This window comes from Pteropus medius, unplaced genomic scaffold (genome assembly GCF_902729225.1).
Source record: "Pteropus medius unplaced genomic scaffold, Ma_sr-lr_union100, whole genome shotgun sequence".
Classification (NCBI taxonomy): domain Eukaryota; kingdom Metazoa; phylum Chordata; class Mammalia; order Chiroptera; family Pteropodidae; genus Pteropus; species Pteropus medius.
Window position 1 is genome coordinate 117,085 of NW_024348628.1, and position 12,672 is coordinate 129,756.

Consider the following 12,672-nt stretch of genomic DNA (forward strand, 5'->3'; position numbering starts at 1 on the left):
AAATGAAATAAGATGATGGTGCTAACTGTTTAAGTAACACATGTCACAGTAAAAGTCATATTTCACCAAACAATCTCATTGTCACTATGTGCTCAGGTACATCCAGGCCTGCTCAGGGTCTCTGCCCTCTTGTGGGTCCCCAACCCCAGAGCTCTTTATACAGTCAGAGCACATGCAAATAGGGCCCCTCTGCTGATAAAAGCCAGCCCAGCCCTGAGCCTGCAGCTCTGGGACAGGAGCCCAGCCCCGCGATTCCCAGGAGTCCCCATTCCAGGATCAGGTCTGAACACGCACGACGCACCATGGGATCGGCTGGGATCCGCTGGGTTTTCCTCGTCGCTGTTTTACGAGGTGATTGATGGGGAACAAGGGACACTGAGTACGTGAGTGGGTGTGAGTGAGGAACAGGGATGTGTGACATTTTCCTGACCCTGACGTGTCTGTGTTCACAGGTGTCCAGTGTGAGGTGCAGCTGGTGGAGTCTGGGGGAGACGTGGTGCAGCCCAGGGGGTCTCTGCGACTCTCCTGTGTGGCTTCTGGATTCACCTTCAGTAGCTACTACATGTATTGGGTCCGCCAGGCTCCGGGAAAGGGGCTGGAGTGGGTCTCATACATTAGTGGTGATGGCAGCAGCACAAACTACGTTGACTACGTGAAGGGCCGATTCACCATCTCCAGAGACAACGCCAAGAACACGCTGTATCTGCAAATGAGCAGCCTGAAGCCTGAGGACACGGCCCTGTATTACTGTTGGAGAGACACAGTGAGGAGACTTCAGTGTGAGCCCAGTCACAAACCTCCCTGAGGGAGACAGGAGGGGAGCTCAGGACACCAGGGGGCGCTCAGGGTACACACAGCACAGCACACACAGACCAGCCCAGCAGCAGGTGCACAGGGAGCTGGGGAAGGGGCTTCCTGTTGGGAGCAGCGATTTCCTCTCATTCCTCTCAGCTGCCTCCCAGGAGAATTACTGCTTCTTTGTGGCTCTAATTTTCCACATTCTCACACAGATGAGAAATGAAGAAGTAACGTGTCTGTAAATGGAAGATCAGCAGTGCCTGGGGACCTTTCCTGAAGCAGCTTTCAATGTGTCCTTTCTGATTTCGTGACAGAGAGACCACCTAAGGGCTTTATGTCCCTGAGGCTGGGAACTGTTTCCACACAGAATGAGACACAGCACAGTGCAGGGACCTGTGTGCTGAGCTCAGGCTCTGCCCCCCACAGACACACGCTGTCCCCACGTGGGCCTCCCTTCAGACAGGACACGTGGCCACAGGGGTAGAATCAGCCCCCCAGGACTCTATCCAATGCCATTTCTGTCCTGCCTACAACACAGTACCCTCCAGGTCTTCACTTACTCAGGTGGATTTTGAAATCCTCCCAACATGACCAGGTTCATCTACTGTCCTAATTTCACTAAGTCTGAGCTCCATGAAGCTGGGTCCCAGCTCAATCTCACAGACTCCGCCCAGACCAGTCACAGAAGAGGGATTTCGTGCATATATGGCATTCACCTGTCCCTAGTTCATCTGTTATCGTTAATCTACCTTGTTTGTCCATTTGTTGACCCCCAGGCAGGTTATACTCAGGGAGTCTAAAGGTGACTTGCTTACCCTACGTGTCATGCACACTTATGATTCAAGGTCACATCGGCACTACTAAAGGACAGTTCTGTGTCAGGTGGGGACACAGCTGGCTACTGACCATTGGACACCACTAAGAACTCAGAAACCTTATGAGAGAGGACATTGTGATGGACGCACCTCTGCAGAGCACTGCGTTGGACACCTCATCGGTGACTATGGTGAGACAGGGTCAGGGAACTCGTTGGATGTGCCGGTCAGTTCTCATGTCTCTTCTTTTCCCAACGTTCCTGTCCTAGTGGGGTGGGACCACCACACCATGCCCTCACCTAGCCGTTCCTGCCTCCTGAAAGCCCAGTTTTAAATACCATCATTCAGAATGCAAACTCCAACATGCGAAGTTTGAGGGTCACAATTCAGTCCATAAAATTACACCTGTGGACTCCAAAATCCACGGATCTCCCTCATGGAAAATGAACTCTAAGCCAACGTCCCCAAATGTCTTACTCGTTACAGCATCAACTTAGAGTCTAACGTGCAAATTCTCATCTAAACATCATCTCATCAGATCCTGGTGGATCTTGATGTATGATTCATCCTGAAGCAAATGTCCTCTCAAAGTATGAACCTACAAAAAAAGACACGTTATGTGCCTTCAAAATGTGACGATGGGGCAGCCAGAGGGTAGACAGTCCCATCCTGAAAGGGATGAAGAGGAAAAAAAGAGAGATTTGGGGGCGAACGCTGCTCCACACAGCAGCAAGGCAATCCCGCCAGGCCTAAAGGTTGGAGATGGTCCGCTCCGGCTGGATGCCCCCACTCTGTACCCTCCGGATGGTTGTCCCACCCTGCGGACCCACTGAGGTGCTGACTCACGCTCTGTGTCCCAAAGAGAAGTCTCGCTGCAGCTCTGCTGGGCGGTGGTCACACCTGCATGCTCCGCTAGGTGGCAGTAACACCTGAGCTTGTCTTAGAGTTCATGTCACCTGTAAAATCTAATGAGGTGGCTGAAGACTCTGAAAGCAAGGAGTCCTCCCTGATGGTCTCGAGTCTCCTCCAAGGCCGTTCTTCCCTTTTCTTAAACAGACTGTGTCCTCACAGCCAAAGTGGCTTATGATCCTTCTCTGTAGAATCCAAGAGGCCTGACCACCTTCCTTCATTCTGCCCCACGAGTGCATCCCATTTACTTCAGAATGACAGTGTTTGTGCTGGAATAACCACAGTTCTAATCCTGGCTGGAGCAGAGATGGCTGATGAAACCTGCTGGTCATGCCCATGAATTTTTCTATCAAATTGTTTTTCAACAACATCTTTCTTGCCTGCTTCATAAGAAACGTCACACTTCTGGCTGCATGGATGGGCTGGCACCTTTCAAGTCCCCGAGTTCTGATTAGCACTAGATGTCCACTGCCATGTCCGATCCATCAGCCTTCACACATATTTTACTAGATGCAACAGGAAGAACCAACCACTCTGCCCTTGCTTAGAAATCCCCACAGCTAAATACACACGTTCACTGCTCACAGCTCTACCTTCCCCGAAACCCAAACCCACCAGCCAAGCTCTTTGACACTTCATGACAAGGTCACATTTCCTGCAGAACCTGGGCCATGTTTCTCATTTCCATGGACACCTCACCAGAACGGCTCCCAATGTCGACACCCCAACGACCGCTGTCCTTGTGACTGTGTTCGCTTCTCCCAGAGTGTGGGAGCTTCCTCCATGGCTCTCCCGTCCTCTCTCTGAGCTCTCTGCACAATCACCCGTAACACCCCTCACAGCAAGCTTGGAATTTTCTAGCAGGCACTTAAAAGTCTCCCACCTCCTACCCATCATCTGGTTCCAATCCACTTATACCATCTTTGGTGTTTATTCCAGCAGCACCCCAGTACCACAGTCTGTCTCATGTGCTGCCATCGCAAAGACTAAAGACTAGGCAGCTTAGATGACAGTAATTTATTGTCTCATGTGATGGAATCAGGAAGTCAAGTTACAGGGTCCAGATACATCGATACCTGGTGAGAATCCTTCCCTACAGGCAGACAGCTGACGTCTAGGTGCAATCTCACATGCTGGAGAAAGTGAGAGATGTGTCTCTTTTGCCCCCTCTTCTCATAAGGCCACCAGGTCCAGTGGATGAGGACTCACCCTACAGTCTCATTTATCCCTGACACTTCCTAAGAACCCTTCTGCCATACAGTCCATGGTGTGCTAGGTTTCACCACATGAATGGTGGGCGTACAGTTCATACATAGAAAGATCCCAGGGTTAACTGTGAGAGGGTTCACTGACCAGAGGATGTTCATCACGTTCCTGGTTATGTCGGCACAGGCACAGGTTCCTGACAGCAGTGCTTACGAGACATCCTCACGCAGAGACCAGTGCCTCTCACACGTGATCGTGGACCTCGTGTCCCAGCGCATCCTGGAAGCCAGGACTCTGCGTCTCCTCTCGCCTGCTCTCAGCTCCCCCTGGGACAGAGCCCTCATGAGTTGGCTCATGTTTCAGAGGTGATAGTCCCTGGTATGGGTTTGCAGTTGCATCTGCTGGGTCCACCCAGTGGCATGAATACCCTTTATAATGGGGCATCACCGGAGGTCTAACAGGTCCGTTGGCTGTAGTACGTTCTGAATTCTAATTTCCTGGGAGAGACTTGACATTGCCCAGATGTTCAGTGATTTCATGTCCAGTGATGTCAGTCCAGGGGCCACTTACACTTGGTGAGATCGATCCCTACATCTAGTAACAGCAAGAATACAACCTCTGAGGGAACCTCTGCTGTGTGTGTTTAATGTACTGAATAATAAAAGTGGACTTTCTTTCAAGCCAGATGTTCTGTATCTGCATGTATTTTAAGACCCTTAAAACAGAGGGTCCTAAAGGATAGAGAATCTCCCTCAAACCCTCGAGAACTTCTAAACTCAGAGAATGCTGACTGCGTCAGGGCTTGTGTCAGCCCCAGAGAAAAGGTTCCCTCGTAGTTCACAAAGCCCTTGCTTGGGACCACCCCGCTCAGAAATTGGGGGCGAGTGAGGCCAATTCACTATATCAAGAAGTGAAGCCAAAAGCATATGGTGTCCCTGAGGGAGCATCCTGAAGTCAGGGCACGGACACTTAATACCACTGTGAGGTCATGCCCTCTGAACCCAGACAGGACCCTCCCCTGCAGCATGGGGGCTGGGCTGCAGGGGCCACTCCGGACCCACCAAGCAAGTATTGTGCACGCATAGTAGGTGCAGAGGATGTGGGCAAGGGAATTCTCTGAGGGCCTGGGGCTTCCTCTTTACACAAATCATCTAAATTTACAAATAGATTGGGACTGGAGAAATAAAAATAAAGGTTCTATTCTGTCAAGATCAGTTGACAATCTTGAGAACACAATAAGAACCACACACCAAGGGGCAGGTCTAGGGCATCTAGACATCTGAATGTGGGGAGCTGGTGGCAGGGTGTGTTTTACTCAGTGTGACATTTAAGAGACACCCTGACCCAGGAATACAAGGTGTGACATCAGAGCCCAGGTAGATCCAGTCTGCTGTGTCACTCAAGGAGCATGCGCAGTGAGAAGACGTCCTGTCGGACTCATTTTTCAGAGGGAAAAGCTCTGTCTGCACAGAGATCAGGCCCCTGACAAGGACACATATGCACAACAAGCATTTGTACCTGGGATTCATATGCTCATTGATCAAGGTTTCTGTGTTATCAACTTCTCTCAGGTGGGGCCAACTCTTCAGCTATGAATACTCTGCCTCATGAATATGCAAATGAGCTGAGGTGCACTAGGTTAAGTAGGGACCTGTCTGTGTCCTCACAGCACCCACCATCACGCCTTCCCCCACAGAGGCCCTGACAGCACCACCCTCAGCATGGACTGGAGCTGGAGCGTCCTCCTCCTGGTGGCAGTGGCCACAGGTAAGGGGATCCCCAGTCCTGGGCTGACGAGGTCACCAGGGCCAGTCAGGGCTCTGCACCCACTGCTGTCTCCTCTCCACAGGTGTCCACAGCCAGGTCCAGCTGGTGCAGTCTGGGGCCGAGGTGAGGAAGCCTGGGGCCTCCGTGAAGGTCTCCTGCAAGGCTTCCGGATACACCTTCACCAGCTACTATATGAACTGGGTGCGACAGGCACCAGAACAAGGGCTTGAGTGGATGGGACGCGTTAACCCTAATAATGGTGGCACAGACTACGCACAGAAGTTCAAGGGCAGAGTCACCATGACCGCAGACAAGTCCACTAGCACAGCCTACATGGAGCTGAGCAGTCTGAGGCCTGAGGACACGGCCACATATTACTGTGCAAGACACACAGAGTGACAGCCCACATTCTGAGAGTGACAGAAACCCTGAGGGAGAGGGCAGCCGTGTGGGGCTGAGGAAGGAAGCGAACAGTGTCCTCTGACGTCCTCACACAGAGACGGAAACCTGTCACTATAAATGGCACTCACGGGAACACCTGGCACTCAGGGAAAGGTGTCACGAGTCCAGGTGTCCTGCAGGAAGATGCAGGGACCGCGTTTCCTCACAGGTCTCTGTCATTTGTCATTGCTTCTGCCGAGGGCACACATGCACCTCCTTGGTCTCTGGATGAGGGGAGTTAGGTTGAGTAGTCTCCTGGACAGACATCAAGGTGTTGGCAGGAACACATGTGCCCAGAATCTTGGGGGTGTGCTGTGGTCTGAACACGTGTGTTCCCCATATTTACATGTGGAATTACTAACCCCACAGAGGACAGTGTTAGGAGGTGGGGTCTCTGGGAGGTGCTGGGTGGTGAGAGCACAGTCCCCATGAAGGGGACTAGATCCTTTCTAAATGAGGCCCCAGAGAGCATGCATGTCTTTCCCATATGAGGACACATCAAGGACACATGAAGCAGGAAGTGGACACTCACCGGTTGTGACCCTGCTGCCGCATGGACCTTGCATTTCCGCCTCCTGGACTGTGGGTCGTGCAACAGTGTTGGTCACATGCTACCCAGGATGTGGTGGTCTCTTTCAGCAGCCAGAACCTCTGACAGAGGTTTCTGTGTCTTTCCTGGTTCTGCAGCGGCTTCTCCTTCCACCCTGCCTCAGGGCCCGTTCTCCATCCCCACAGCCTCGAGGACGTCACCTCACATCTCTGGTCATAGACCTCTTTCTTCTCCTGGAGTCTGATCTCCCTCTGCCTGGTTCCGGTGTGAACACTTGTGGCTGTGTCAGGTGTTGCTCAGATTACGCAAGAAAGTTATTGTATCTCAAGACGTCTAATGAACCTGGAATGACAAAGTGTCTTTCCCATGGAACGGCCACAGGTTTTAAGCATGAAGCAGACTCTAGCAGCCCACCAAATATTCCCATCCACCCACAGGTTCACTAATATTAAACACCGTCCCCCACAGCATCGCCCTACTGATAGGGTCCCTGGTTCCTGCGAGGATGGTGGCTCTTGCCTGTCAGTCTCTTCAGGAGAAGCCTGCTTCAGCTGGGCTTTATACAGGTCCCTCTAGAGGGTCATTGGGAATAACGCCAGTAGAGGACAAGTGCTTGGGGCTGTCCGCACTTGTGCTCCTTGCTTCCGCGTCCAATAACGTGCCCGTAGATTCAAATGATGCCTGCATCCTGCTGTGCTGTACAGTTTACAATGGTCAGACATGCACTATTAGGGCTACTGCAAGTACACAATGGACGGATGGTTCCAGTAGACTGGTATACACATAGATGACAGCTTAACCTTCAGAGACTCTCGAAAATTCTTCTTCCTTTCTCTATACAATCTTACACAGACACTACGATGCTAAAAAGCGACTTTTAGCTATAGGAAGCGGTTTCTACAAATCCCATGGGGCATGCCCAACTCTACCCCGGAGCTGGTTCAGGGGAGCAGGGCCCAGGGGGTGGCACAGAGACAGCCATGCGAGCTAACTCTCCCCAGATGGGAGCTGTCCGACACAGTGCCCAGCTCTCCTGCGCGGCAGCGTGTAGCTTCGCTTCGGCCAAGGGAAGGGAAAACAGACCCAAATCACGTATTTTGTGCACATATAAAAATAGAAGACAATCCTTGCTGAGTATGGTCCCAGCACAATCACTTACTAAGAAGTCATGATACATGGGACGCTGTCTCAGCCACCAAAGTGTCCAGGACACTCACACCTGCACAGGGAACTGCCTTTCATACACACGTCCAGTCTCAAAGCTGTGCCAATAGAATGAGGGCATGTAAGTAGGGTCCCTCTGCCGATCAAAGCCAGCCCATCCCTGAGCCTGCAGCTCTGCGACAGGAGCCCAGCCCCACGATTCCCAGGAGTCCCCATTCCGGGATCAGGTCTGAACACGCACGCCGCACCATGGCGTTTGGGCTCAGCTGGGTTTTCCTCGTCGCTGTTTTACGAGGTGATTGATGGGGAACAAGGGACACTGAGTACGTGAGTGGGTGTGAGTGAGGAACAGGGATGTGTGACCGTTTCCTGACCCTGACGTGTCTGTGTTCGCAGGTGTCCAGTGTTAGGTGCAGCTGGTGGAGTCTGGGGGAGACGTGGTGCGGCCCGGGGGGTCCCTGCGACTCTCCTGTGCGGATTCCGGATTCACCTTCAGTAGCTGCGGCATGAGCTGGGTCCGCCAGTCTCCGGGGAAAGGGCTGGAGTGGGTCTCATCCATTAGTAGTGGTGGTGGTAGCACATACTACGCTGACTCTGTGAAGGGCAGATTCACCATCTCCAGAGACAATGCCAAGAACACGCTGCATCTGTAAATGAGCAGCCTGAGGGCTGAGGACACGGCCGTGTATTACTGTGCGACAGATACAGTGAGGGGTGTCACTGTGAGCCCCGTCACAGACCTCCGTGAGGGAGATGGGGGTGTGGCCCTCAGGTCACAGGGTATCTCAGGACACCAGGTGGTGCTCAGGTCACACTGTGCACGGGGAGCAGCCTCAGAAGCAGGTGGCAGTGGAAGTTAGAGGGTGCCAGTCAGGGCCTGGGGCTTCGTCTCTATGGAACCGTTTCTGTCATATCCTCTCTTCCTACATGATTCTGTGTTTGCGTCGTAAGTATCTGAACCATTGGTGTTTGTTGTAAAAGGAGCAAAACATTTTTGCATGCACGGAACGCAGAGAGTCACTATTGTGTAAATGCAAATTAACCATCAAATCTTCTTCAATTAGCCAGCAAAATCTGTAAAGCGGCTCTGTTGGACTCAACGGTACGGTGCGGCAGCACACAGCTCGTGTCCACGCCCGGCAGCAGCGGACCAAGTGCGCGGGACACTGAGCAACAGAAACGCGTAAACCCAAACCAGAGCAGCGAGGCCCTTGGCGAGGTCTGGGTGGTGTCACTGCCTGGACATCATGCTTATGATGCCAATAGTAGTTACACCGTGCAGAAGCACAGGGACCCCAGCAGCTCGGTGTGGGTGCCCAGTCTGAAGATGTCACACGCACACAGACTATGAAAAGCTTTATCACCACCATTATTGATGTGTCTGTTGAGAGTGGATCCGGCTTTCGGCAATTCAGAAAGGGCTGATGGAGCAGGGAAAGGAGCCTTGTTTGGGGCTTTTGTTGCGGTTCGGTGACAGGGCTTGGGGAGGGTCCTGCTCACAGGAGGGCTTGTGTGGTCTCAGTCTCCCACCTGCATCAAACAAGAGAGAACCCACACTTTGGAATCAGAGTTCCCGTGTGGGGGCCGATGGGGGAGACAGAGGGATGACCCTCAATGTGTCAGCGTCAAACATCAACAAATAGAGTCTGTCGACTTATTCCCCTTAACACCTGTTAAAATAATAAGCGAGAAGAGCAGATGGCCAAGCGAAGAGTTTGTCCGGGGCAGGTGGGCTGCGCTGAGTGTGTGTCTCCTCGTCCCCACGTCCCCCGCTGCTCTGATGGACTCGCACTGCACAGAAGCAGGACAGGCACCAACAGTGTCTGGAAACACAAACAGGCACCCCCCGCCATGCCCCCGGCCACCAGCCCTGGGACGTTGACGATGCCATTAACCTCTCCGTGCACAGATGCTCGGACAAGGAGAGTCCATTCTGAGCTGGAATAACACCAAATACTGTGCGTGTGGAATATCTTTTTGAATTAACCTTGTTTAAATGACTGCTGGTAGCATTTACCAATGCAAATATAACTCTACAGCACGCACAGTCTGGCCACTGTAAAAACCCCGCTTTCACGAGAGTACGCTTGTCCCTCTGAGTGCAGGGAGGACCTTCACCCAGGGACCTGCATCTCTGTCCTTTAGAGGAGGGGGACGTGCAAATGAGGCACCCGAGCACTGATGAGATCAGCCCCTTCCCGGCCCTGCAGCTCTGAGGACGCAGCCCCAACCCTGGGCTCCGAAGTTTCCATTTGCTCCAGGAGTTAACCCGAAGGACGCGCCATGAAGTTTGGCTTGAGCTGGGCTCTTGTTGTGACTATTTTACATGGTGACATTATGGAAGGAACTGGGGACTTGTGTGTGCATGTGTGTGTGTGTGTGTGCATGTGCGTGCGTGTGCGTGTGCACGCCTACTCTACTAAGTCCAATGTGTCTGTCTTGTCTGCAGGTGTTCAGTTTGAGGTGCAGCTGGCGGAGTCTGGGGGGGACCTGAGACAGCCTGGAGGAACTCTGAGGCTGTCCTCCAAGGCTTTGGATTGACCTTCAGTGACCATTACATGAGCTGGATCCGCCAGACTCCAGGAGAGAGCCTGCAGTGGTGGTGCTTGTTATCATGGCAGAGGTAAAGGATCAATCGTACGGCCTCTGAACAGTTAATCCCCGTCTCTGCTGTCCTTCACCACGAGTCGTCAGGGCGCTGAGCCTGACCTGCCTCCCTTGGTGTAGAAAGAGCCTCAGCTGAGCATCCGATTTGGTTCTCCTCATTCTACCTTCCACAGAACAGCAGGAGAAACACGTCACACAAGTTCCCCACCGTCCATAACAAGGACCGTCTCCCTCCAGCATCCACTAAGAAGGTTCCGGCACCATCCGAGCACCCGTCACGATGGCCGTCGTCACCCACATTTCTGCGTCTGCTCAGGACGGCTGAGGTTTCCTCCACGAAGACTGAGGCTGCTCCCCGGCTCCCGTCTTTCTCTCTGAGCTCCCCACAGATCCTCCTCTAAAGGCCCGTCCACAGCATTGAGGCTTCTTCTAACACGCTTCTCAACACCCTTCCAGCATCTTTTCTCAGCCCGGCTCCAACGCAGCGTCCAGTTTTTATGTATCTGTTACAGCAGCACCCCCATCTCTCTGTACCGATTTCATAGCCCTTGTGAGTTGCTATTAAAGAATAACATGAGATGAAGTGGCTTATAGGACAACTGGAAGTTGCTTCACACAGTCCAGGGGTGAGAAGACCATGATAAAGACACCAACAGACTCGGCATCTTGAGGTCTCGCTTCCTGGTTCACAGGGCCTTCTGTGCCCTCACTGGGGAAAGTGTTCCATGAAATTAAGACAGTGGCATTTTGAATGATTAACTGTTTCTAGTTGAACTTTTCTTCTTTCTAGGGTCGTGCCCTCTGGACACCTATCACAACGGCAGGCAGATTATGATCCCATATTTTTCTGGGGCATCTGAGTATCCAGACCTTGGGGTGCAACATCTGTCATGTTGCATAGCTGATATGTTGAAAGGAATTTATTGATATACACTTAGTGCAGCTTGCTTGTCACTGTAGCCGTGTGTTGTAAGAATAAGAACATTTTCTGAGGTCTCTACATCTACAGGCTGAGAATTGACTTTCCTTGTAGAATCCAGGGACTATGAACTCTCCAACAGCCCTCAGCAGGTGCACAGGCTCACACGGAGGTGGACGCACTCATTGGAAGGATACTCAGCACTGACCCGTGTGAGTCCGCATCACACCACATGCTGCATTTCCAATTATGATGCTGAGGATGTAACATGGACATCATGTATGTGCGTGCAATTCCAACTGTACACGTCATCCTGGCGTGGCTGTGGCTGACAGAGCTCTACCACAGCAAGACGACTACCGTCCAAGTGCAGTTATCAGTGGACAGAGAAAGTTAGAGGCACAGAGAGTGACACTCAGATGGGACAGACGCCTGCAATACACCTGTGACCCTGGTTCTCGCACGTGCTCTCCGTTAGCACTAGAAGGCAGCAAATCCCACACGCGCTCATGCAGGACGGAGAACTGCACCTAACTGAGCACATCCCCTCTGTCCTGGAGGTGGCTCAGGGGAGCAGTGGGGTGCAGTGGGGAGCGTGCAGGCCACACACATGAGTTCACTCTTACACACGTGCGCTCTCAACACCACCAAGCTCTCTGTGGTCCTGTTTGGCCTTGTTCACCTGTGATGCAGGTAAATGATATCACATCCCATGACTTACGTGTGTGAATAAAATGAAATAAGATGATGGTGCTAAATGTTTAAGTAACACATGTCACAGTAAAAGTCGTATTTCACCAAATGAACTCCTTGCCACCACATGCCCAAGCACAGCCACGCCTGCTCTTGGTTTCTGCCCACTCTGTGAGTCCTAACCCAGAGCTCCTTATACAGTCAGAGCACATGCAAATAGGGCCCCTCTGCTGATAAAAGCCAGCCCAGCCCTGAGTCTGCAGCTCTGGGACAGGAGCCCAGCCCCGCGATTCCCAGGTGTCCCCATTCCGGGATCAGGTTGAACACGCACGCCGCACCATGGCGTTTGGGCTCAGCTGGGTTTTCCTCATCGCTGTTTTACGAGGTGACTGATGGGGAACAAGGGATGCGGTGTACGTGAGTGGGAATGTGTGAGGAACAGGGACGTGAGACAGTTTCCTGACCCCGACATGTCTGTGTTCACAGGTGTCCAGTGTGAGGTGCAGCTGGTGGAGTCTGGGGGAGACGTGGTGCGGCCCGGGGGGTCTCTGCGACTCTCCTGTGCAGCCTCTGGATTCACCTTCAGTAGCTACGCCATGAACTGGGTCCGTCAGGCTCCGGGGAAGGGACTGGAATGGGTCTCATCCATTAGCCAAACTGGCAAGAACATATACTATGCTGAACCCGTGAAGGGCCGATTCACCATCTCCAGAGACAATGCCAAGAACACGCTGTACCTGCAAATGAGCAGCCTGAAGGCTGAGGACACGGCCGTGTATTACTGTGCGAGAGACACAGTGAGG

General features: G+C 52.5%; 1 pseudogene and 1 gene segment (V, D, J or C); both read left to right on the top strand.

Moving 5' to 3' along the window:
- The first annotated feature begins 7,899 nt into the window (after positions 1 to 7,899).
- LOC120616806 (immunoglobulin heavy variable 3-23-like) lies at positions 7,900 to 10,191 on the top strand (annotated as a pseudogene).
- Positions 10,192 to 12,147: 1,956 nt separating this feature from the next.
- LOC120616814 (immunoglobulin heavy variable 3-21-like) lies at positions 12,148 to 12,672 on the top strand (the record flags this gene model as incomplete). The annotated part of the segment is given in 2 exon segments: positions 12,148 to 12,254; positions 12,356 to 12,672. Coding segments are annotated over 2 exon segments (363 nt in total), but the record flags the coding sequence as incomplete, so codon positions are not given.